The sequence below is a fragment of the Thunnus thynnus genome, chromosome 16 (assembly GCF_963924715.1).
Source record: "Thunnus thynnus chromosome 16, fThuThy2.1, whole genome shotgun sequence".
Taxonomy (NCBI): Eukaryota; Metazoa; Chordata; class Actinopteri; order Scombriformes; family Scombridae; genus Thunnus; species Thunnus thynnus.
Genome location: NC_089532.1, coordinates 30,809,855 through 30,837,320, shown reverse-complemented (window position 1 = coordinate 30,837,320; position 27,466 = coordinate 30,809,855). Strand labels below are relative to the sequence as shown.

At 38.1% G+C, this 27,466-nt stretch overlaps 1 protein-coding gene across 1 annotated transcript in view; it reads right to left on the bottom strand.

The window, feature by feature from the left end:
* Nucleotides 1–2,657: 2,657 nt before the first annotated feature.
* LOC137199740 (neurexin-3a-like) overlaps nt 2,658–27,466 on the bottom strand; it is a 198,736-nt gene continuing 173,927 nt past the window's right edge. The window contains exons 10-15 of the mRNA XM_067614245.1: nt 19,112–19,315; nt 13,402–13,521; nt 13,001–13,121; nt 12,100–12,360; nt 6,733–6,923; nt 2,658–5,333 (exon numbers count right to left, since the gene is read on the bottom strand). Of these exons, the coding sequence (XP_067470346.1) occupies nt 4,984–5,333; nt 6,733–6,923; nt 12,100–12,360; nt 13,001–13,121; nt 13,402–13,521; nt 19,112–19,315 (1,247 nt within the window). The 3' untranslated portion in view covers nt 2,658–4,983. The remainder of the gene's footprint in view (nt 5,334–6,732; nt 6,924–12,099; nt 12,361–13,000; nt 13,122–13,401; nt 13,522–19,111; nt 19,316–27,466) is intronic.

Here is a 27,466-nt window from a genome sequence, read left to right as displayed (position 1 = left end):
CTAACAATATAGTTAGAGTAATCTAACAATATAGTCTATTTGTCTAGTTAATTGTGAGAATGAGAAAAATTTACCCACAGAGTAGACTTATAAATATAATATAGTATAATTATGCACTGGTATTGTTGCCTCGAACTCCCAAAGTTATCCTGTCAAATCTTTTAATACTTTTAAACTAATGTTTAAAAATGACAGATAGTAATCTGTCATTACTTCAACATTTCTCAACTAATGACATGCATATTTGAAAAATATGTCTCTTCATCTGCTGCTGGGCAGTTTGTGGATTGTAAAATGTCTGAATAAAATAGTGTTGCAATGGCTTCCACTCCTCAAGAATAAAAATGGCACATAGAAAAAAACACAATGTATCTGGCAAACAGCCACGTGTTGTGTTATACAGACATGGCCGAAATTATTGGTACAATCACATTTTATTACAATAATGCACCATTAGCCCTGAACAGTGTTGAAATTAAAATATTTTATTATCAATGTATGTCTATGTTTGGTTTGCAGTGGAAAAAAACAAAACATCATGAAAATAACTGAAATTCATATTTATTCTACAAAGACATTCTAAAATAGCCTGGACAAAATTATTGGTACCATTTAGAAGTTGTAAGAAATAATGAATTGTAGTGACACTTTAAGCAGACTATTGTGTTTTAATTAGTATCACAGGTGTTTTCAATCTTATAATAACTCATGCAACCACTTGAAAAGGAAAAAATTACTCACTCTGTTGTATTGTGCGACTGTGTGCATCACACTGAACATGGAAAACATAAAGAAAACTAGAGTGGTCTAAGGACATTAGAAAAAAGGTAATAACTAAGCATGGTTAACATAAAGGTTACAAGACCAAAGAGCTTGATGTTCCTCTGACCACTGTTGCCAATATTATTAAGAAGTTTAAGGCCCATGGAACTGTAGCCAACATCTCTGGACATGGTTGCAAGAGGAAAATTGGCCCGAGATTGAACAGATGGATTGCTTAAATGGTCGAGAAAGAACTAAGGAAAACTACAATAGAGATCCAAGCTGATCTTCAAGTTCAAGGTACAATAGTTTCAAGTCGCACCATCTGTCGCTATCTGAATGAAAATGGGCTTCATGGTAGAAGACCCAGGAAGACCCCACTTCTAAGAGGGAGACACAAAAAAGCCAGGCTGGACTTTGCTAAAATGCATGTTGACAAGCCACAGTCCCTCTGGGAGAATGTGCTTTTGACAGATGAAACAAAATTAGAGCTTTTTGGTAAATCACACCAGCCCTTTGTTTACAGAAGAAAAAAATGAAGCCTTCAATGAACAGAACACAATGCCACCTCTGTAACATGGAGGAGACTCAGTGATGGTTTGAGGTTGCTTTGCTGCCTCAGGAACTGGGTGCGTTGTATCTGTGCAGGGCACAAAGAAATCAGAAGACTATCAAGGCATTTTGGAGCGAAACATACAGCCCAGTGTCAGAAAGCTGTGTCCTAGTCACAGGTCATGGGTCTTCCAGCAGGATAATGACCCCAAACATACATCAAAAAGCACCCAAGAATAGATGAGAAGAAAACGTGGGACCGTTCTGGAGTGGTCTGCTATGAGTCCTGATCTGACTCCCTTTGAACATCTGTGGAAAGAGCTGAAACTTGCAGTTGGGGGATGGCACCCATCAAACCTGAGAGGACTGGAGTAGAACTACTAGTGGAGAAGTGTAGAAACCTTATTCAGAGTTAGAGAAGGTGCTTGACTGCAGTTATTGCCTCCAAAGGCTGTGCTACAAAATATAAGGTTGAGGGTACCAATATTTTGGCCATGCCATTTTCATTTGTTTTATTGTATTAAATAATATGTTAAGTTGTAAAACAAAAGCAAAGTTTCAAAGTTTTCTAAAGACAGACATTTTTATGTTTTCTGTTATAAAACTTTGAAAATAGACTGGTCTTCTCCTTACACACTTGTATACACTTGCTTGAGCTTGACTGGGTCATATAAGAGGGCAGACACTGAAGTCATATTTAGGCAAAAATGTGAAATTGATATCTCCAAAACATCTGCTTACACATGCACGTACGTTAATTGAGTCAGTCTACATCAATCTATCCAGCTAAAGTGTGCTGAGTGGAGACTTACCTGATGAAATGATGCAAGTTGCTCTGTTAATCTTAAATTAGAGGAGCTGTTCAGGACCAAGTGAATTTATGACGAGTTAGAGGAGGGGATAGAATTTTGGATTTACAATGCAGGAATATCCTGCTGTGGATACTCCATCTATCGCTGGTGACTGATCCACTGATGTGATTCAGGATTAAATGTGAGATGTAACATCAGTGAAATGCTTACTCATGTTACTTCAACTGATGCTATTCTGTTAAGAGTTTGCTAGCAGTGCAGTATCACCATCTAGTGACTGTACAATGTACTGCTGCAATCTGAGCTACCAGTTTAATAACCATTAATGGGCTTTGATAAGGGCTTACTGGCTGAAGAAACACATCCATTTTATGTGATGAAAACATGTGATGAAATGCAGGCAGTACATGGCAATACAGTTTGATCAATTGATCATGATACATAAGCAAAAAAAAAAAAAAAGAAAGACATACAAGCACACAAAAAAATGAGACATGAGAAAGCCATGGGCATGACACAAGACCGACAAACTGTGATTGATGAGATTTTATTTTGAAAAATCAATCAATCAATCTTTACTTTCTTGCAGTACAGTGAATAACATTGATATCAACCCCATTCAAAATGTCACAGAGAGGAGGACATACAGTATAGATAACATTATTTTTTGTTTTGATTAAACTGACTTTTTGACTAACACATTAATTTGTCTTACATGGGGCTCTGTAAGTAATATTAAAAAAAAACAGTACAGTATACTCAATGTCCAACTGAATGATACGGCAGACATAAAAGAAAGACAAGAACAGGTTGTGAAAGCTGACCCAAAACCTAAGAGGATGACAAAAACAACCACAAAAAAATGCACAACTTGCATAGGAAGATGGAAACATTTTGTCCACACTGATATTTGCTTGCTCGTGCAAAATGTTTCAACAGCCCATTTTGATAAAGCTACATAATATGCAAGAAAAATAGGAAATCGACATAAAATGAATGAAAACCTTTGGCAATTTTTGCATTGTACACAAACTGTATGGGCTAGACTCTGGGTATGACCTGATGCTGCTTTGATGTCATGTCACGTGTAATACTACACATGAAAATTCATAGAATTTTTTTAGTTTTTACATTCTATATTTTCTTTGTACTCCCCCTGTAATTGACCATTTGTTAAGCCCCGATCCCAAACAGCAATTGTCCAAGTAGTTACTTCCAAGGCCAGATGTTAAGTTTGTCTACACAGGAGGCATTACAGATGGAACTTAACTAACTGGAATGTAACTTTTGAAGTACTTGTACTTATACTTCTACTCCACTGCATTTCTGAAGGAAATATTGTACTTTTTAGTCATTATCATCCCATCATTACATTTATTTTAGGCACTTTAGCCACTAATTTAAAGTATTTTCAAGTAAAACATATCATGATCTTAAAACACATGAAGTATTGTTATAAGTAAAAAATAAATAAAATTCTCTGAATATTGCCATTTTGCATAATGAGAACTTTTACTTTTGATACATATTGCTGGTAATAGTTCCAGCCATGTTTTTCTGTCATCCATCTCCAACATGTCTGATGGAACAGATAACACTTCTAATTACAATCAATACAGCTGTCTACACAGGCCATGTAATGGCTCACATTTCACCTGTGCAATGGGTGTGTAACTGCAACACAAAATTTATTTTTCTGCTTCAAATCTATTTTCCTCTGTTTTATGCACATAACTACAGTGATTGTGTATTGGGCCTGGGTGACCTACACTCAATGCTGAGCCTGAACACTCATGTCCCATTTAGGGACTCCCTGATGCTACTATATCAGAGTTTAGGCTAACGTGAGCCGCACTGCCTTGCTCTGTGGCAACTTTGCCATACTCATTAGTAAGCCCTCATCCTCAAACCATCTGTCATGTAAAAGTGAAACAAATTGCTTAAAAATACTAACAATAAAACATAAAAATATTGACATTGCATCTTATAATACTACACTACAATATAGGACTAACCCTGTAATACAAGAACAATCCTTTATTTCCGTGTAATCTTGGATTATTAACTGCCAGTGATGCACATGCAGTCTTCCTGGGACTGGTTAGTGTTTTTTGGGTCATCACACAGCACTGACTTAGCATGACATTATATATGTAGCAATCAAAAGTTTTCAACCAACTCACAGAGTTTATGTTAGCAAGCTGGAGCTAATAGAAGACACAGTTTTCATTTCAACCCTTGCAAACCAAAAATGGGAACCTTGTCTTTTCCTGACTTTGTTCTGGAGAGAACATAGACTGCTTTTGTCTACTTCTTTCTGAAATCAAGGATCTATTGTTTCAAAATGACTACAGACCTCCAGTGTTGTATCTGCCACTGTTATCACTGTAAACTACATATAGTGTGCAGTGCTAAAATGGAAACTTGACAGGCATAGCAACAATAACTAAGGGGGGTGGGGCTTAGTGAAGGGTCAATTAGAATATCTTATAGATTCACTGAAGGGCAAATGTTTTCCTCTGCTGTCTCTGAATGTGAATGTATCTCTGTACAATCAAAGTAATAAATGAAGTGGCTTTGTACCAACACACCTAAACCAGCCATGTGTTGGGAGTTCTGTTGTACCCTCTCATATGAGAAAATTGTATAAGACTCTAAACATGCACAGAAATTTGGAAAAAAAAAAAAAAAACTTTACAAAAGGACATGAAATTAAAAATGGAACACCTGGCAGTGTTTTGTGTTACTGCACTGGCATAAACTGCTCTGATGGTGATGGTGACTGTCAGTGGGCGACCAGTGTAGCCGATAGCATGTTGTGTTTTAGGTGAGGAGGTGTTTGATGTTTGGCCTGATTCTAGCAGTGGGTAAATGAAGCAACAAGTACAGTTAATAGGATGGAGGGACTTCCGTATGGATGCAGGGCTGTGGAGCTACTGTTTGCATTGAGCAGGAAGAATGGGCTGCTGGAGCTGGAGTTGAAGTTTGTGTTGTAGTAGTCTAAATCAGGCTTGGATTTGAGGGACGGAGTACCTTCGCATCCACGTTCAATCTGCCCGCTGCGAAACAAGGCGTCACTAAGGAGATCTGGCAGGCGACCATTGAGATCCATGGACGCCAAGCAGCCCTGGAAGCCTTCTCTGGAAGCCACCAGTTTAGGCAGGTTGCCATACATGCCTGGACCCAGTCCTGCGATGAACAGATCACCTGGGTTGTGGGAAACAAAGACACACTGTAGGAGGAGAAGTACAAGAGGATCTTCATTTGTGTGGGTAAAGTAAAGTCTGAGGTATTTTATCAAGTAAATAGTAAATGTATTTAGTGACTTTACACAACTGCAAAACCATTTGTGATTCTAGGAACTCATTGCTGTGTAGTGGCGCACTGTTACTTTTCACCACTGCTAACCCTCCAGTGTTGGTTATGTAAGTTATGCTGTACAATGCAACACAGTGTAAACAGTGGGCAGTTCAACACTGCCAAAAACACTAACATAACAACAAGAGGAACACTTTCACATCCAACAATGTGGTGGTTCTTTGGTGAGAAGTAGCAGCACACACAACAGTTCAACAGGCTATTCTCATACTCACTTTGGAGTGTGAAGCTCAAATGTCATAAGGTAGAATGATTTACTATTTTTTAGTTTTTCGTAAATGACACCATTTGCTACTGATTACTTCTCTCTGGGTAGCTTATATATAAACATAGCACAAAAAGTAAGGAAATTTGTGTGTGGTAGATTATTTCTTTGTTGTAACGATGCTTCTTGGCAATAAATCTTGCCACTGACTCTTGTTTTTGGATGACTGAAGTTTGAAGAAACAAGACATATTGGCAACTTAACAATTTATTCATTTAACAAACCGGAGCCTCAGTAGTATGTGGAAGAACCATACACAGCCACAACAGCCTGGCACCTCCTCCTCATGCTGGTCACCAGCCTGGTCGCACACTGCTGTGGGATGGCATCCCATTCATGGCATCTCCATGAGGAGGAGGTGCCAGGCTGTTGTGGCTGTGTATGGTTCTTCCACACGCTACTGAGGCTCCTGTTTATTAAATGAATAAATTGTTAAATTGCAAATATGTCTTGTTTCTTCAAACTTCAAACATCCAATCCACCAAACACCAAACAAGAGTCAATGGCAGAATGAGCTGATTGGCATTGGCAGAGAAGATTTGGCATATTTTTCATGGGTGTAACCCAAATACTCAGCTCTGCTGCTCATCCCACAGATGCATGTTCTTTACAAATGTGGCACCATTTAAAAGGGAAATAAACAGGCTTTCCAACAGTATAAGATTTATTGCCAAGAAGCACTGTTACAACAAAAAATAATCTACAAAACACAAATTTCCTTACTTTTTGTGCTATGTTTACATATATCTTACTCCACTTGATTGTTTCCAAGATAAATAATATTGTAGGGAAACTGACCTTAGAGAATGACTGAATGACTTGTGCAGTCAAATGGACATGTTAGCGGAGTGAGAGTCATTGCAGGTGTTTAAGTAGTTCACCAACTTAAACCAGTGTAGCTCAATGAGAACTGAACACACAAGGAAATATAAACATGTAACAGGTGTCATGTTCTTTGCATACCTTTCAGGTCCAGGTTCTTGGCTCCATTGATACTCTGACTAGTGGCTGTAGCATCTACTTTCAGTGTGTGGGTGTTGCTGTTGTCTCGGGTGATTGCCACATTGTGCCACTGGTTGTCATTTAGTGCCCTTTCACTTTTACCCTTGATGAGGTTGGGCCCATTTCCAAGGTCAAAAACATAGTGGATGTATCTGCAAAAGAGAAAAGTTATTCTGCCTCACATTTTTATATTCTTAGCCCAAACCTCTCTCAACTCTTTTCTGTCTTGTGTGACAGAAATAAAGAGTTAGTCTTGGGCAGATGTTTTCAAATGCTGAGGCATGCCTGCCCAGTTGAGAGAGACACCATTGTCCATTTCTGGCCACTCTCTGCATTAGAGAATACCAGACTTTTGTGCTGCATTTAGATGTTCTAATGAAAGAAACACCAAAACCAAGAAACAAGGAATAATTTCATGGGCGAGTAGTTATTACATAACACTCTACTGTCACCAACATGTTGAATTTAATATACTGTTATCACTGTAAGCAATGTTAAGTGGCTAACCAGCAAACCTGGATACAACCACATACACACATTGATGCATTGATCCATCATCCCATTTTTAAATTGCCAACCAGTGTCCAAGCAGCTACCTGATTGTCTTCTTCAAAGAATAAATGCTGTTTTCATATTGATTACACTTTACATCGATCATGTTTCTCATACATAAACATGAAGCCTACAACTCAGTTTCATTTTCCTGCTGCTTTGAGTTTTGCTTTTACAATTTCAGAAGAATCTGTAACTGTTCCACTGGAACTACTTGAACAAACAGATGATAGGCCCACAACTTATTGTATGCATCAATTATGTAAATCATGTTGGAAATGTAAGTAGATTGTGTGTAGAAATACGAATACCATTAAAATAGAATTGTGAAGCATATTGACATTAACATTTTTAATTTTAGTAATAACTATTAAAAAATGTATTGAGTTTCTATTCTATATTTTTTAAGTCATCATAGTAGCCATATAACAATGCTATATGAACACTGAATATGCTTCTAAAATAATGCAGACTCAGTGTTAATTTATTTTAGTAATATTAGCCTGCTGTTACTATATGTATTTTGGTATGACACATATCCAGCTCTCTTAATACATCCATGATTCAGAGGGACAACTGCCCGTTTCAATATGGCAGCCGCGTTGATGCATTGATCCATCATCCCATTTTTAAATTGTCTTCAGGATTACAGTAACCCAGTACTAGTTGTCTGTACATCCATGAGTACATAGCAAACAGGAACTGATGATAGTGAAGTTGGCATATTTTTAAGAGGGCCAAATTGGAATAGGATAGGATACTGTAAATATAGGGCTCTGTGCAATGCAACAGGGAATCTGCAATTACAATTGCTGGATGCTGCTTTTCTTGAACAAACAAGGATTTGCATGATTAAAGTGAGAGAGCAACAAATCAGGAAAACTTTCTGGAATAGTGTTAATGGTATTCCCCGCATGATGAGGCTTTCAAATTGAGGTGGAATTTCTCCCTCAATCTAACAAGCCACAATAACACAGAACTAACTGTTGGAAATCACAACCAAAATCGTAAAATGAAATGCATAATGAGACATTAGAAATGCAACATCATTCAAAGCATTGAGGATAACGGATTCAATGGCTACGCTCATTGTGAATGAAGTGTGCAGTTTTTAAGCAGGAGCAGTTGACATTATGTGTGAGATATGCAGAAATACAGGAAATAAAAGAGTGGTTTCTTGGATTTGTAGATTGCTCTAAAAAGATGGATGCTAAGGGTCTCTATGGTCATATTTGGCAGTTTGTGGAGCAATGTGGACTGTACAAGTTGTTGCACATAGGGTTGGGATGGGGCTGCCCTGATGTCTGACCATGTGAATGGCATTCAGCAAAAAACTGCGTCAGGATCATATCTCCGCTGTCTACATCCATTGCATGGCACACACACTTCATTTGGTTTTGGTGGTTGTCTGCAAAATTAATCACACAGCAGTGAACCCACAATGTATACAATATCCAGAAGGAGCTAGGTGCTAAAGCTGAGCTTACAGCACAGTAATACACTCATAAATGGATCTAATCACCTCTTTGTCTAAATTGGCAATTCCACTTAACCATAAGTTTGATCTGGTTTGGTCTGCTGAATATTTTTAGAAATGAAGATTTCTGTGTGTGCCTAATAACTTTTAATCAACTGGTGAGCACTGTCCACTTTGCACATACAGGACTCCCAGAGTAAGACACAACACTGTCTATTGCTGCAAGCATTCTGGAATCCTTGAGGAAATACATTGAAAACTTGAAGAAGAGGGAGGATGGGAGAGCAAGCAAGCGCGTGAGAAAAAACATCTGCACTGGACTGTGCATCAGCACCCTTGTCCAGACGGCCAGTGAAGAAAGCATGAAACGGAAATGGACCAGGCAGCTTAACATCCCTGTTTTAGACACTATTGTGAGTGAGTGTTCAGATCTTCGGCGCAGTACATGGCAATAGTGCACAGGGTAGATGCCTGATCGTGATCAGCCAATACTCCGCTATACTCTCCATCAGTCCAAAGCTCACACTAACTGAGATGACAGTGAGGACAGCAAAGTTACCACAGCTGTCCATTGAGATAACTGTGGTACTTATTAAGAGGTGTATTAAGTATTAAGAAGGAACTCACTTGTGGACATTATCCAAACTATGAGAAACTTTTTTACACTAGCCCTCTTGTTACCAGTTCGCACAGTGATTTGTGAGAGGTCATTCTCAGTGATGGACCATATTAGAAACTGGTATCGGCCAACTATGCATCAGGAGAGGCTGTCAGTATGTTCTATGATTATGTTGATTAATGTTTAAAAGTCTGCTTTATGATGAAATATAGTATCTTAGAATGACTAAATGTAAAAGTTGAATTGTTGTTCTGTCTAACCATTCAAGTGAACTTAAAGGAGAAGTGAAACTGTTAAAGATGGGAAAAATTTATTATTTCTGTTTTACTGAAATTGTAACTTTTAATCAGTTTTACCGTTCATTGCTGTTAAGTAAACTATATAATCAGTAGTTAAAGTAAATGTATTTTTTGTTATCATTACATTCTATTAAGGATCTCTTTATAGAACTATTAGTCCCGCCTCAGTGATGTAAAATTACAGATTGTGTGTGACAATCAGTCCATAGATGAAGAATCTTTTCAGTTGGTCTAGACTCTGGAAATGGACATTTCCTGAGCAGCAAAAGTAAACTTGCTTAAACTTAAACAATAAAACAAGTATTTTTACTCTGTATCTTCAGGTCAGGTCAATAGGGAAGAAAGGAAACAGGTAGTGGGGAAGACTTTAGGAAAAAGACAGTTAGGAGGTGGATGAGTCTTTTCCACACCAGCCTAAATTGTGACTAGAAACCTTGACAAGCTAGATATTACCACATTAATGTGAGGGCTGGTCTGGACTCCTGTACTGGAGTGCCAGAGTAGCACAAGTGGTCCATATTAGAGGGCAGTCAAGGGATGTGACAGTCACAGAGAATATTATAGCCTACCGTAGGTGATGTTACACTGTCAGCTACAACACAAGATGATACTGGACAGAGAAATGGGCAGCCATGAAGATGATATGGTGAATGGAATATTAATTTACTTAAATATTTTATTTAAGTTAATTTCAGCACCATATTTAGCACAAGAAAACAAATTCTCTTAAATCCCTCGTACATGCCATTTTGTGTTGTGTGTGCCTACTAAGACATTCTGCACATACAACAATGACAAGTTTACAGCTAAACTCAGGCAGCTTTGTTGGACCAAGGAGCAGTGGAGACTTAACCCACTGCAACACGAACAAGCCAAAAAACACTGACAAAGGAGATAAGAGTAGCAAAGAGAAGCTACACACAAAAGTTGAAACACAGGTTATCAGCTAATGACTTAGCATCAGTGTGTTTTATTTCAGCCAAGTTGGGTTCATTTACATCTCATCTCATTTATTTTTCTGTTGTCACACTATTGAGTCAGTATAAAATAGTGATTTAGCTGTGACCCATAAACTACCTAGCAGTGTTAACCAGCATTCATTCCGAAGCTGTTGCACTGCAGTGCTGACAAAATCAACATAAATCCAGTCTGATGACAACAGCTCTGCTGAAGAGGGTGTGTGTCGCCTCTTCTGAGACAGAAGCTCTGGAAGGCACTAGGCTCAGATGGTGTGTCACCCTCCAGCCTGTGCTGACCAGCTGACCCCCATATTCACACAGATCACTGGAGTTGTGTGATGTTCCCTCCTATTTCAAATGTTCCATAATCATTCTGGTCATAAAGAAACTCTCCATCACAGCACTAAACAACTACAGGACCATCAGTTAAACTTACAGTAAGTTTGAAGACGACATAACAGTTATCGGTCTCATCAGAGATGGTGATGGCTGCAAACAGACAGGAGGTTGAACAGCTGGCCCTGTGGTGCAGTAGAAACAACATGAAGCTGAACACACTCAAAACTACGGAGATGACAGTGGACTTCAGGAGAAGCCCCCAGCACTGCCCCCCCTCACCATACTCAACAGACTATGTCAGTCATGGAGACCTTCAAGTTTCTGTGATCTCCAATCTCCCATGTCCAACATGAGAAACCAACATTGATCATCAAGAAGGCTCAGCAGAGGATATGCTTCCTGTGCCAGGAGCTGATGATCCAGTTTTACATTGCAGTCATTGAGTCTGCTCTCTGTACATCCATCACTGACTGGTTTGGATTGACCACAACAGAACAGGAACAGACTACAACAGACAGTCAGACAGATAGGATCAGTCCCCACCATTCAAGACTTGGACACCCCCAGAGTGAGAAAACAGGCCGGGACCCCTCAAGGTCTGGACATAACCTGTTCCAACTCCAATATATCATTGATCATTGTTCTCAGAACTATGTGTAAGTACCCTCAGAACCACAGTCAAATTCCTTGTATGCGTAAGTATACTTGGCCAATAATGCTGATTCTGATTAAGAACAAATCTGTTCCTACAAATTGCATGAGGCCAATTGTCTTGTTAAATTATCTGGATATGCATCAGATCCTGGAGATGCACTAGACACATGCAATTTCACAATCATATACTGTATACTAAGAAAATAAAATACATTTTATCGTATCCTACAATCTGTCTGTTATTATGTAGATCACAAGTTGCTCTAAGGCTGTGTGCTGGTCATTATGATTCCACTGTCAAAATAAAGCTCCTAAAAACATCAGAGAAACTCAAAATAACATTCTGTAAACAAATTTTATGTTACTACTAAAACTTCAAGGTTTCAGTGTGAAAAGGTTAACAAGTAATCCTTTCAAATTAAAACCTACCCCTTAACCAGTTCTACAGCGATAAAATCATTTCCATCTCCAGAGTTGAAGAGTATGAAGCCGTCTGGGGAGGTGGTCTTGAATTGGAAGAAGAGGTGCATGGATGTGTAGGCCTGTAGGGTTGCCAGGCTCAGATAGCTGCTCTTGGATTTGAAGGTGACTGGGTCAGCAATAATGGAACGAATCCCAAAGCGGGCGTTGAGCTCACAATAATCAATGTCACCATTCTTGCAAAGGTCGATGTAGAGCATGCCATTAAATCTGGGAAAGGAAAGGAACAGGCACTTAGTGAAATTATTGTCCTAAAAATAAGGTCCTACTTGTTCTTCAAAGTCTGGAAAATAGAGCTGTAAAGACTCCAGAGTTTAAATATGACAAACCCTTAGCTAAATAAGTCTCCACGTGCATTGTTTGCTTCCTGAGAAAATAAAGCTGAATTCACTAACTTTTTTTCATGTGGGGGCAGAACTCTACAATATACTACACAAAATCCACAATGTATTATATGAAGTTATAAGGCATATTAAAACATTTATATTTACACATTCAGTAAACACAAAGCAACGTTTGCAATAATTTTTGTTGTGTTTGCGTTCACTAGATGAATGTAAGTCTAATACTGACTCTCTTTTTAGCTCTGCTTTGGTCTATAGGGTTTATCAGAGCTTGTTAAACTTGCTAAAAACAGCTACCTGCTGCTGGAAACAGGTTGATGAAAGCATTAAGACTCAACCAAACTGTAAATGTGCCATAAAAACATAAAACCAAAGTAACTGTAAAGATGCAGAATTTGGGTGATATTTATTTGTGAGTTGGTTCCTTGTTATTTGATTCCTGCTAATAAGACAAAATGATTAGAGAAACTTATATATAAATAAAAAAAAGTTAATGTTCTGTGTACCTGAGGCTCTGTAGATGACCAATGAAGCTGGATGGGATACTGGAAACAAATCGGCGGTCTGTCATGATGCCTGTTTCGATGCTGTGGAACTCCAGACGAGTGTGGTCGCCCACCATTTGGCCTGAAGATGGGGAGGGTGGAGGGGATGGGTTGAAAAGAAAGACAAAAAACGAAAAGAAAAGAGAACACTGTCTGACACTAACACAAAAGGGCTGATTTAAGGAGAAAATTACATTAACAGTATTAGATGTATGTAAACATGTCTACAGACTCTCTTTGTAGCAGAATTATGTACTAGTTCTATCAGTCTCTACGGCAACACAGCATGGTATAATACCAATAACAAGGCAATACTAAGAACATTTCTTCAAGAATGAACCTGGGTTGATGCAAGTAAGTACCTTCTGCTACATCATCGTCAACTGTTAGCTTGTAGGTTTTGCCACGACGCACCACACGCACTGTATGCCATTCATTATCATTGAGCTTTTGCCCAGCATACAGCGTCTCCGGTCCCTTGCCTGAGAACAATGGTCAATCACAAAGTTAAAGACATCCTGAGCCTAAAACCAAACCTTTGTTTTCCCATCAGTCCGTCTGGAATCTGTGGCAGAAATTCTACAAGCAGCTTAGTGGCTTGAAAATGCCTATAAATGTAGTTTTCAAACTTATTCTTATACCTTTGGGAAACAAAGGTTTGGTTTAGTCAGTGAAATACACAATGAAAAAATACAAAATACTTAACATATGTGACATTTGTAATTCTCATTGAATACATCTGATCACTATGCTGCAGAACAGAGTCATGATTCTCAAAGGGCAACTACAACATTGCTTTTCCTCATCATCATAGCTTTATAGACATCCTTCTTTACTTCTTCCCTTCCTTCCATCCTCTCCATCATTTTGTTTCTCTCTTCATTATTTTTTCATACCATGAAATGCAAGCCAAAAACCAGTAAGCTGAGCCACATAGGACACCAGTCTAGTATAAGGAGAGCTTTGCTGTCACACACACATTTTGATAACTGAGATACTAACAAGTCCTCAAAACTAAACAATAAAATATGTCCAAAACCCATATGGATTTGGCCAAAAAAAAAAAAAAAAATCGAACCTGAATGTCCACCAAGCTTTTTTAAATCACAGTTGAAAGCTCTGAAAACTATTGACAAACTACTTTTTCACAGGTTAGAAAATGAGTCCATACTAGCATTTTCTGATCTGATGGAACAAAGCTGAGGCTGTTTATCACCATTCTTAGCACCTTTGTCCTTTCTGTGTCTGAGAGCACATATTCTGAAGTGAATCACTAATCACTTGATCTCCTCTACTCCACAAAGCTGCATTAACTTGGAGGTATATTTCTAGTGGTAAAAGACACAAAATTACTAATATTTATCTACTGGGGGTTTCAGCCTCTTGATTTGTAATTATTTATTATATAACATAACTGATTTATATGACATAACTGATCTAACTGATATATATATATATATATGTATGTGTGTGTGTATATATATATATATATATATATATATATATGTGTGTGTGTGTGTGTGTGTGTGTGTGTGTGTGTGTGTGTGTGTGTGTATTCCATAGTGATTTGTGAAAGTCTAACAACTGATATGCAACTGAGACACTATAAACAACTTTAGGATTGTAAAAGCAGCAAACAGACCTCACTGAATCGCCATTCCTAAACATATTATGTATAGAATGTTACCTGATATAAAATGTTGGATATTGAATTTCCCTAACAGAACTAGCCTATATACTCTGCATATTTGAGTACAATGTTGATACTGAGTCTCCTATCATGACCAAACTAACTACTTTTTTCATTAAACAGTCTGATTCAAAAATATCAAATTGTGTGTTATTATTATGTATTATATTATAGTGTGACTTTTCAGTATTTTGATTTGGATCAGTCTTTTATCTGTCATGAACATGCATGTTGCTCAAGGTTAACAATCAAGAATTGTAGTTAATGACATTCTAACATTGTGCCTCTGTTACAGAAAATGTTGTGACTAGAAATGTCCAGCAGATGGAAGTGTTTAATCTCTTAAACTATTTTCTTGGGTTTAAATCCCTGTTAGTTACATTCATTTTGAAAAACCCTTTTCACCGCATGACAGCATATGATGTTTATCAGCTTGTTCCTGTGTGTTTTAACATATATATTCAATAATGACATAATGATTCAATAGTGAATAACATATTTATGGCTGCACCATTAAATCAAATTGTCAATCCATTTGTCTTAGGCTATGCATCATTTTATAGACATTCTCTAAAATTTAGCCAGAGGCATTTGGTGTACTTGGAAATTGTTGGATCTCCATCAATATAAGATAGAAATCAAAATAACGTTCCATAGGTTAGAACAATGGACACACTGGCGGTCAAAGGTTAATAAACTAGTGACAGGTCAGCTATATTCATATTCAATATATAAATATATTAAGTGGTGATATTGAACTGCTCAGACAGGCGTGTAAGATCCAGTCAATTAAGGTCTGCATAGGATCATTGCATGATGCCGATAAAAATGTGGAATTTTCCTTTAATTTAATTCATTTATGCTGTTTATTTCTGTTGGGACTACATCTGTGTTACCTTCATGGTGATGCTGCTGCATCTGTTTTGGGTGTTGGCAAATTTCAGCAATGTTGGTGAGGTTACAGCAAAGTTTTACAGCTGGGATGAAATTTTATTTCATACATTACATTGCACAGAGACTGTGTACTGACCTCCATGTGTGCTGTTCTGATAGAGGATTTAATGCCATACTCAGCCAGAGGGACAATATGTTACATTTAAACCATGTTAATATTGTATGTTGCCTTTTCATCTAAATTTAGCAGCCTTCTAAACTGTGTTCCATACTCTTACATTGTGGTTGATGTTTTGGTCTAATGGAATGTAGGTTCTTGAAGCATGGGGTCAGGACAAGTACTGTCTCACCAATTTTACTGGTGTGCTATGATGGAATTTACTTGTTATTCATACCAGTTATTCATTCTTAGTATGACTGTCTGCTCTGCCAATGGAAGAACGCAACATTATTGCTTTATGCATGATTTCATTTGCAGTAGTGAAATTTTTATCTACATGGAGGTCTCCATCTACATGGACAGATAACAGAACAGCATTTCATCAAAGTAATGCAAAACTAGAGGGCGACATCATGAAACCAAAGAATTTAAAATATATATGTCTTTGTTTTGTTTTCTGATTTTTTTTTAAAGGAGAACACAGGATAAGTAATTTATAGAGCAGATATGTATGCTGTTGTAGAAAAAAAGCTATTTAATTTCTGTTGGACTTGGATAAAAGGAATTTAGAAATAGGATAAGGGAATTCTGCAGTTAAGATTAAAATGTGGTAAGGGTTAAGGTTATTTAGTCTATCGTGATCCACCAAATAGGAAAACAGAGTTGAATATCTACATCTGCAGTACCAACATAATTATAAACTATCCAAATTAAGTGTTAATCCCAGCTACTGGGAACAAAGGTGTCACAGTATGAAATATATTTATTAACAGTCTCTCTTTAGGTTAGATAATGCACTCAAGTAGCACTCAGCTACAATTAAACTCTGTTTGCAAAAAAACACCTCAGATTGTTGTCACTTCTAATACAAGGCAATAAGTGGTGATTTCCTACTCTTATCTTGAAAATTGCAGCAAAGTGAAATATATACTTTAAGAGTTATTTCAAATGTATATTGTGACAACTGGATACAGAGCAAAATGGTGTGAAAATGGTTTTATTTTTGATAGCAAACAGAGAGTGAGACAGCAGATCCCTCAGCAGAAAATGGAGGAAAGTAATTGATTTAAAAATAAGTTAAAGCATGTCTAATATTGAAAAGAAATCACCACTCATTCCCTTTGACTGAGAGTATTTCTGTAGGATTATGGGTAGTCAGACCAACTGAGCAAACTCATCTTCCACATGATAAGCTCAAGAGTAAGTGGTGGGTGGTGCTTGAATATTTAAAAACACATTTCCTTTTAAAAAAACAACAATCAACACATCATCAACATAGAAAGCAAAATGAAACTTGAGTGTTAACTTACTGGAGTTACAGTTTATCCTGATACAGTCTAGATGGGGAAGAATAAATGACAGATGAAATTGCATCCTTCAAGGTAACTGCTGCAGACATCCAAAAACAAAAGGTCCACCCTTCCGGGGACGTACACATGTAGGAGGGCAGCCATTTTAATCCTTTGGTATTTGTATTTAACTTTATGACAAATTTCTTTGATAGATTTTAAAGATTCCCAACATCATTCAATGGTAAATAAAACAATGCCTGGATCTGTCAGTCACAGAAATATGCTAGTTGATAAAAGATGCTTTTCTAGAGCTTGTGCTCTTTACCCATAGTACCAGAGTTCAAATGAGTTAGTTGTTTAGTGACAATATCAACAGTAAAATGGCCACTTGTAGTACCAGCTACATGAGATTTCCAACCCAAAATAGACGTTTTGACTTAAGGTTTAAAATATTCAGATTAGAAAAGTCAAAGCTTCCACACCAACTAGGTGGAAGCAGCCATCCATTTTAGAGCCAGAGATGTGTGAAAAGTCAAGAAATATAGACTGATATACTTTGATTTTCTATTCAAACAGCAAAAAAGTTTACTTTGTAAGACAGTAGTGTGATATAAAATGAAAATCTGAAGTATCTCAACAGTCCCACTGAGGCCAGAGTAACTGCTATATGCAGCTGTGAGGACATTGAGGGTTGGTCACCATGTGGCTAGTGGTTTCATGTGTCGTCAACCGCAACAGAAAAGTGGGAGCAAACAGCCGCGATCCAATCAGCACCAGCACCATGCAGAGGCACAGGAACCCCAACCATCAGATTTGGAGTACTATCCTATGCCTACATGTGTCACAGAAAAGAAGCTAAATCTATATAAGCAAGATATATAAATATTTAGATATTTACAAAAAATCTGTGGAAAATCACACACATTAACATAGGCTAAGAAATCAGCATCACTGACCAATTACAGCTGCAAAGCTTTGACTGAAATGTAGATTATGACATGCATGAACTAATAATATGTTATATGATGAAAGAAGGATTTATCTAAATGTGGCTTGACAAACCAACTAACATCTGCAAACATTACTATCACTCTTACGACTTATAATTTTTAGTAGGCATACCATATATGCAAGATGTAAATTGATGTGTGTGACTCATTTTTCATTAGGGTTTACATATTAGGACTGGAAGTGTTTGGAGGTACTTGGGGTCGCAGCCAGCTGTAGGTTTTGCTGGGCTCTGTTCTCGGGCTGTTCGCCTGACGGGCCGCAGGCTTAAGGCCTTTGAAGGGGTGAATACCATCTTTTGACTAAGCATGATGGAAGATGGAGTTGACAGCTAAACATAAAAACAAAACACGGAAAAAGCATAGACTCCCATAGAGACACCACTGTAAGCAAAGAAAACAACTACCCAGAAGAACAGGAAGGTGACAGAGAGATGTCTTGATGTCAGACTGAGAAATGAGATTAGGTAGAAAGAAAAACAAAGTATATTTTAATGTCCTGTTGAATGATGGGCACACTTGGTGGAGGTCACCTCTTAGAAAGTCTCAGCACACTTTGTTCTTTAAAAAGATTTTATTAGACTAAACTTTAAAAGCAAGAGTCTCTACATCACTTCATAATATGTGTTCTGCTTATTGTGCTGTGACTGTCTCAAAAGTTCTGTAGGAACAGGAATGTGGATATGACTATGGTTTGTCTCTTTCAAAGATGGGCCAAACATGTTTACCACTGGAATTAAATAAGTTGACATTTTCCACTAAATAGTTGAATTCAGTAAGTTCTCCATAGTTATCTGTGTACACAAACTGCATTGACACCCATGCAGACAAGATAAAATCTGTATTATCTATCTTCCAAAGCTGATAGAAACCTTAAAGGGATTATAGTGATGATAACTGATGGAAAGACTGTGCACAAAAAAACAGAAAGAGAGTGAGAGGAGAGAAGAAGTTACCACTCAATGGCAAACCATCTCATGGAGAAGGTGGCGGTGTGGAGGCAGATGGGTGGGGGGGAGCATACGATACCTAGGTTGACCGTGAGTTTGACACGACCCCCATCCAACTCCAGCCTGAGCGTGTCAGCTGAGTCTCGGGAGGTGGTGGCCATGAGGAGGCCATAAGCCCGCTGGGAGCGAAAACGCAGGGAGACATCCTCAGCCTCAGTGTGCATAATGGTCGGCATCACCACCTTCATATACATGCTGCCATCATAGGAGAGGATGGAAGCCTCTGTATGACAAAGACAGGAGCACAGAGAGATGTTAGTCATATTACATGTAAGGATGTGGTGAATATTATAAGCTGGAACCTGATACTTTGTACAAATATTCAAATAGTTGTGCTAGTGGTGTGGCTCTAAGGCTGGCATTGTTGGTTGGATGGTCCTGCACTTTGGTCCAGATCATGGCTGGATTAACCTGCTGGGAAGGTCCAGGGTGTAATACCACAGTGAATGCGCACAGACAGTGATGGATATCCATCTTCCATGAATATGGAATCAAATAATGGTCATAAATATTTTGGGCCTGTGAAATGTTTTTTATGCACATAGATAGAATTTGCACATGTGTAAAAAGTTTTTGTAGCTGTAGAAATGTTTTGTGTATGTGTAATTAAAATTTGTGCAGTGAAGTTTCACAAAGCCTGAGAGATGGACACACAAATTTCCCATCTTTTTATGCAACAGTGAAGGTACATGAGAGACAGACACACAAATTTCCTACCTGTGTGTGCAACACTGAAGTTACTAGGGATGTGCAGAGAGCCCAGTATTTGTATTTGTATCTATATTTGTTGAGACAGCAAAATTGTTTATATTTGTATTCAAATAAAAGTGGAAATAGGGGTAAGAATCTGTTTTTTATTTTTTATAATGCTTTTAATTTTAGGATATTAAAGTGTTAAAATAAGTGTTTATGAATAAACTACCTTATGAAGGAGGTCCCCACACTGGATCTCGAACTCAAGTCTCCCAGATCATAGATGACTGCGCTGACTACTGAGCTAAAACCAAGTGCATTGCCAACATGCAGACAGACCTCTACATTATTTATACACCCATAACATAGAGACAGTTGAACATGTAACGTATGGAGAAGAACTTCAAAGGTGATTCTCGCTTTGCACTTTTCATTTATTGCCTATTGTTTACAACCTAACTTTGTGGAAAGGAGAAGGGGAACAACAGGTATGGAGAGTCCCTTGTAAGCACTTTGCTTGTGTCGTTAGCTCAACTTAATCTCTGGGGAACACCCCCAACTCCGAGAATGATGTCCAAATAAGGAAATGTGTAGCAACATTTAGCAGGTTGATGTGACTCGCCTTGTTGAGACCTACCGATAGACGTAGCAGCAGAGAAGAGGAAAGAGACTGAGATAGCGATGTAACCGACCTGCACACTGGTATTTGATGTTTTAAAAATTTTTGTACGAAATAAATGTTTGTAAAAAACCCACTATTTGTGCTTTGCCAAATAATGTATTTGTATTTGGGCACAGATATAATTTACACATGTGTAAAAAGGTTTTATAGCTATAGAAGTATTTTTGTGTATGTGTAATTAAAATTTGTGCAGGATTTTTTTCAACAGTGAGGTTTCACAAAGTCTGAGAGATGGACACACAAAGTTCCCACCTGTGTGTGCAACACTGAAGTTACAACTACAAACTGCAGGTTACGAGTATGAATTTTGACCCAGTCTTCCCTTGTGCCAACATGGGTTGTCATTCTCATATATCAGATGCTGAAGGAGGCCAAAGACTACAGCTCCATCCCAAAAGTTCAGAGGGCCATGGTAATAAAATGAGTGTTATCAGGATCTAGGATGCCACAGCTTTGATCCAGAAGGCCTTGACCACTCAGGAGGCATTGCAGGAAGCATGACATGCATGAAAATCTATCACTGACTCCACTGTTGTGCAAGAGGTGGTTGTTACACTTAAGTCATACATACAAATTATGAATATCGTTCATCCAGTTAATCTATTTGGAATAAGTGTCAGTTCTGATCAAACTGTCTGTGCTGCTTTATGAACACATCTGTGTATGATACATGTTTCCAAACGGTAACTTTTTTCTTAGCATGTAAGGATTCAATATGTGGATTCTTTGAGATTTTTAATTGTATTTTTTCCAGACTCCACAGAGACAGAGGATGCCCCTGCATCAGATGAAGACCACCTGTGAAGTATCCACAGTCACCACATCAAACTTCATATCTGCCATATTAAATTGCCCTTTATATAGCTGTTCATTTATATTTGTGACTTGTAATCCAACCTTCTGTATATATTTATTCTTGAGCCAAATAAATTCGTACAACTGTAAAAAGTCATAATTAATTTTGTTTAGCTTGTTAAGACTACATACTGTTAATTGATTTATCCATGCCATTAGTCTAAATGAAGGTGAGAGTCTATTAAAACTAGATTATTGTACAATGATGTAACAAACATGTATTTGTTCAGAAACAATTCACTGTTGTCACTTTATTGTAAAAGAAACAATAGCACAAGAAATATTACATGACAAATAAAATGTACATAAGTAACCTATTTACAGTATAAAGCACCTCAAACTATTTACAATTGAATGAGTGTGCAGGAGGTCTGGCTGCTTGCTTGTGACAATTTCTTCAGTTTGTTTCGAAGCTGAGCCGTATATTGAGTAATAAGCTTTAAGTAACTTGAATAACAAGTGTTAACATGTCAGCTTTGTAGAATATGTTTTGTATGTAGTGCATATAGATAAGAGTGTGTAAGTCATGTATTTGATACATGCATTAATACTTTTTTATGTGAACCTACACTTTTAGATCTGTGAATGTTTTTAGTGTTCAGTCTTTCTAGTATTCATCACTGATCTGTACCTGTATCAGATTATAAGCTTTGTGGTACTTTATATATCTCTGAATACTAAGAAAATACATAGGAAACACGTGTAAATCATGTGATATGTTATCTGTTTTTGATGAGAACATGAATCTGTTGTAACAATAGAACAATACTATAAATTTGAAATGAACTTTGTTGGTAAAATGACACATCTAAATCACTCCACGGCTAAAATGAACACTTCTCTGTTTAAAAATAATATGTATATGCTAAATGTCTTACGGCCCTAAAATTTAAACGGATGAGTTATAGAAAAATTCAGCCCGTACAGTTGTCATGAAAGGGGAAATTAGCTATAGAGACCAAAACCATTTTTTGCACCAGGCTGTAAACATGTTTATTTCTGCTGTAAAGTTGGGCATTTTAACATGGGGGTCTATGGGGATTGACTCACTTTTGGAGCCAGCCTCAAGTGGCCATTTGAGGAACTGCAGCCTGGTACAAAAAAGGTTTTGGTCTATATAGCTAATTTCCCCATTCATGACAACTGTACAGGGGGTGAATTTTTATGTAACACTATTATAATGGCTTAAAGTTATGCATAATTAAGGGTGTGGCCGCTTTGAGTGACAGTTGGGTGCCATTGGTTAGGTAACATAACCATTGCATAACCCCAGATTCATCCCCAGTTCATGCCACCATTCAAACCACTTCCTCTTATCATCTATTGTTCCATTTTGATAGATGTTAAGAGGTTTAGATTAGATTTGGGTGTGAGACCTGATGAGATTGGTGCAATGGCAGCTACCCTCTGCTAGATATAAATACAACTTCTACTTTCCTTTATCCAACAAAATAAACCCTTTCTGGACCTAACACCTGGAATAACACAACCGTTCGATCTGGAAGGCCTTCCATTCACAGCTCCCCGGATAAATCATACTGTACTGAGATCATTTACATCTTATTTTCAATTGACAATAAACTCTCTGGACTAGATGCAAGAATCACTCTTGTTGAAGTGCTTCACAAGGAATTCCAGAAGCTACGCGAAAGCCTGGAATTCACTTAGGAATAACTCACCATACTGGCTAAAAAAAACAAATCCCTCTGTTACCTCCCTCACAACTCAGCTTGCCTCCGTTGCTAAAGAAAAGAAAGACATGAAAGAAACCATACTCAATCTACAATCATGCAGCATGAGAGACAACCTTGTTTTTTCCGGTATGCCGGAACGAACGCATGACAACAACCCAGAACAGCTGATAAAGGAATTTATGATCACTCACCTCCAAATCTCCCCGGACACAGTAAACAACATTACATTCCACTGAGTACACCACTTAGGAGCAAAAAACCCTGCAAACAAACGCCCACGTCCCATAGTTGCAAAATTTGAACATTTCAAACAAAAACAGTAGGTACAGCGTCACAGCAGACAGACAGAAGACAGCAAACAGAAAGGCATGGACTATGGACTCAATGACCAATTCCCCCGAGAAATCCTGGACAGATGAAAAATATTACTCCCAATCAGAAAACAGAACATGCAAGAAGGAAATGCATGTTATTAGCAGTTATTTCAGTTGATAAGTTGTACATTGAAGGCAAACTCTTCAGTGACAAGAAAATAACCCCTGGCTAATCATTTTGGCTTCACTAGGCACCTTAGCACTTGGGAAAAACCAGTTCATGTGAAATTTTAATTAATGTCTTTGTATTTTATGTATTCATTTTTTGTTTTCAATCTATTCTTTGCTTTCTCTGTCTCTCTTGCTTTTTTCATACCAGACCCCCCCCCCATACAAAACACACCCATGTACCATGTCTCTGAGAAGACCCATATCTCCTATTCTCCCACACACACACACACACACACACACACACACACACACACACACGCTCTACAGCTATGGAAGAACACTTGCTCACCCATCTACACATAAACATACTCAGACATCAGATTCCCACATCATGTCATGCACATCCTGATTTTGCCAAGTGCTTGTGGTTCTCAGACCAACATTTTGGATGATAGCCCTAGGACAACAACTGCCTCAGCCAATTAATGTTTGTGATGTCATCAGAAAGCTCTGCTGCCTGCAAAATTTAAAGAAAAAAAAATGAGGAGGAGGAGGTCAAAACGGCTGTACAAAGATGAGCAAATTACAAGGTGAGACCAACATGAAAGTTTTAAAATGTATTTGTTTACACTAGTCTGTTACTACAGCTTTATTATTATGATGGTATTAAAATGCATATTTGCTTTTTACATTAGCATTTTTACACCATGGAAGTAAAGTAACATTAGGTTGCATAGGTGAGCTAACAGTTAGCTAGGTTGCTACTAGCCAAAACCGATAAGCATTGCTATATTTCTAGCTCAAATTGAAACAATCTGAAAGTAATATTTAGATGTTGATATTTTTATAGCGTGCCCAGCTATCCTCGGGTTAGGGATACTCTGGGCAATTTTTGGGCAACTGACTATCATAAATTAAGAACACCACAATGTAATGAAATTTCTCTGCCCATTTCATCTCCAGGCAAAGAGGGGTGGCCATTTTAATATCTATATTTATATTTATTTATTCATAACAACACCATCACAGATCTTGAAGAATGATTTAACATAATCAATATCACAATACACAACAGCCCAATCACTATTGCAAGTATTTACGGCCCAAATAATGGCGACTCATCCTTTTTTTTTTAAACAATTCATGAGTGATTTTGGTCTTGGTGATGGTTGGCGATTAGAAGAATTTTCATTCTTTTCACCGTTTCATCACTCCTACTCTCGCGTTGACTTCTTTTTAACCAGTAACTTTATTATTCCCAAATCTCAGACATACTAATACACCCCATCACCATCAGTGATCATGCTCCTTTCTCCCTCACCTGCAACCATTCTTGCAAACCATCCAACAGATGGTGATTTAATACATCCTTACGTGATGACCCCAACCTCTATAATGATATTAAAAGAGTAGGATTCCTGCCTTGAAATAAATGATTCACCAGAAATAGCACCATCACTACTTCGGGAAACAGGGAAAGCGACATTAAGAGGAAAATTATATCATATTCCACACAATAAAAAAAGACAACGAACAGGAAATGCACTTAGAACAAAAGATTAAAGAAGTAGCTAATATCAATGCAGATAACCCCACAGCACAAATCCAGAATGATTTACGGAAATACAAATTACAACTGAGTGAACACACAAATAGCTTGGGTCCTCCTACACAGACTCAGACATGAAAATTTTGATTACAGTAATAAATCTCAAAAGGGTTAGGGGGTCAAATCAAGCAAAACAAAGAAAAAACAACAATCTCAATGATTATGAACTCAGCAGTGAAGAATGTGCAGACAACTGAGGAAGAAAATAAGACCTTTCAAGATTTTTAAACCAACCTATACTCATCAATACATAAACCAAGCCAAGAAGACACTGACATATTCCTGAGCAATATTGATTTACTGCAGTTTACTGAGGACCGAGCAAATGCACTTGAGAAACCGTTTACAACAACAGAATTCCACAATGCACTCAAACTCATGCCTAACAATAAATCATCAAGACTTGATGGCTTCCCTGCTGAGTTCTATAAACACCTAGAATAAGCTAGCCCCGTTTTCAACAGATTAACAGCTGAAATTAAACAAAAATTCAAACTCCCCATACACATGAACACTGCTACAATCTCTCTTTTACTAAAACCCGATAAAGACCCTACCTCCCCATCAAGCTATTGCCCCCATCTCTCATCAACACAATCACAAAAATCATTAGCAAGGCCCTAACATCACAAATCTGAACAGTCATTCAATCTATAATCCCCTCAGAGCAAACTGGCTTTATCAAAGGAAGACATTCATCTAACAACCTATGCAGACTATTTAACTTAATCCATTACACATCTCACACTAACTCACCAACACCATTCTCCCACTCAGCCCTAATAGCTGGGATGTGGCAGTCCAAACACCACCTCTTCCTCTGTGCACTGATAATATCACATATTTAGGAATCAACATCTGCCCTAGACTTTCAGAGTTAGTCAATCTCAACTTCAGCCCACTTCTCAAAACAGTAGAGCAGTGGTCCCCAACCCCCGGGCCGCGGACCAGTACCGGTCCATAGATCATTTGGTACCGGGCTGCACAGAAAGAATAAATAACTTACATCAGTGGTCCCCATCCCCGGGTCGCAGACCGGTACCAGTCCGTAGGTCATTTCGTACCGGGCCGCACACAAAGAATAAATAACTTACATTATTTCCGTTTTATTTATTATCTAAGTCTGAACAATGTTTTATTTTGAAAAATGACCGGATTCTCTCCATTACATCTGTCTATGATTTACTCTTGATGCATGTCAAGATGCTTGTCTCGGTCACATGATACGTTACCGTAAAATTAAACCCACAAGCTAGCAAAATGAGTAAAAAACAAATGTCTCTGGAAAACTTCTTTGTGAAGGGGAAAAGGCCCAGTGAGGTGACAGAAGAAGAGCCTACGACTTCCAAGAAAAATAAAGTTGCATTTAACAGACAATACCAGGAGTCCTACTTAAAGTATGGATTTATCGCGACAGGTGATTCCTCCGCACCAAGCCCGCTCTGCATAATATGCGGCAACTGGCTCTCTAATGAGGCGATGAAGCCCTCAAAATTGCATCGCCAGTTGGAGACCAAGCACCCTGCATTAAAAGACAAGCCTTTGGAGTATTTTGAAAGAAAAAAGCGTGAACAAGAAGGACAGATCAATTACTGAGGGCCACCACATGAACAAATGCAAGTGCACTGAGAGCATCATACTTGGTGGCTAACCGTATTGTTAAGGCTAAGAAGCCATTCACTATTGGTGAAGAATTGATCCTTCCTGCCACTAAAGACATTTGCCGTGAACTTCTAGGAGAGGCTGGTTTGACTGTTCGGATTAAGGCGGTTGCACCTGAATGTGAGTCTACGCATTGTACCATTCACAGGGAAATGCTGGCTAGCCGAAAAATGCCACCAGAACTTAACTGCGTATTGAATAATGTTGTTAAAGTTATTAATCACATCAAAGTACATGTCCTTAACTCACGCCTGTTCGAGCAGCTTTGTGAGGAGATGAACGCGGAGCACAGACACCTTCTCTTATACACAGAAATAGAAGAAAAATTGGAAAAAAGGTTGGGAACCTCTGCAGTAGAGGACAACCTTCAGCATTGGATGAATCTATCAATATTCCTCATGAGCAGAATTTTCACAATTTAAATGACCATACTACCCATGATAAACTACCTCTTCTCAATGATCCCCAGCAAGCCCCCACCCTCCTCCTGGTTCAAATCCCTAGACTCTGTCATCTCAAAATTCTACTGGAAAAGCAAGACACCCAGAATCAAGCTAATGACAACAATCCAAAACCCAAGGAGGTCTGGAAGCACCAAAGTTTCTCCATTACTTCATTGAACCAAATCCAATACATTCACAAATGGACCAACCCCAATCAATCTGACAACTCCTGGACAGACATAGAAGAAACA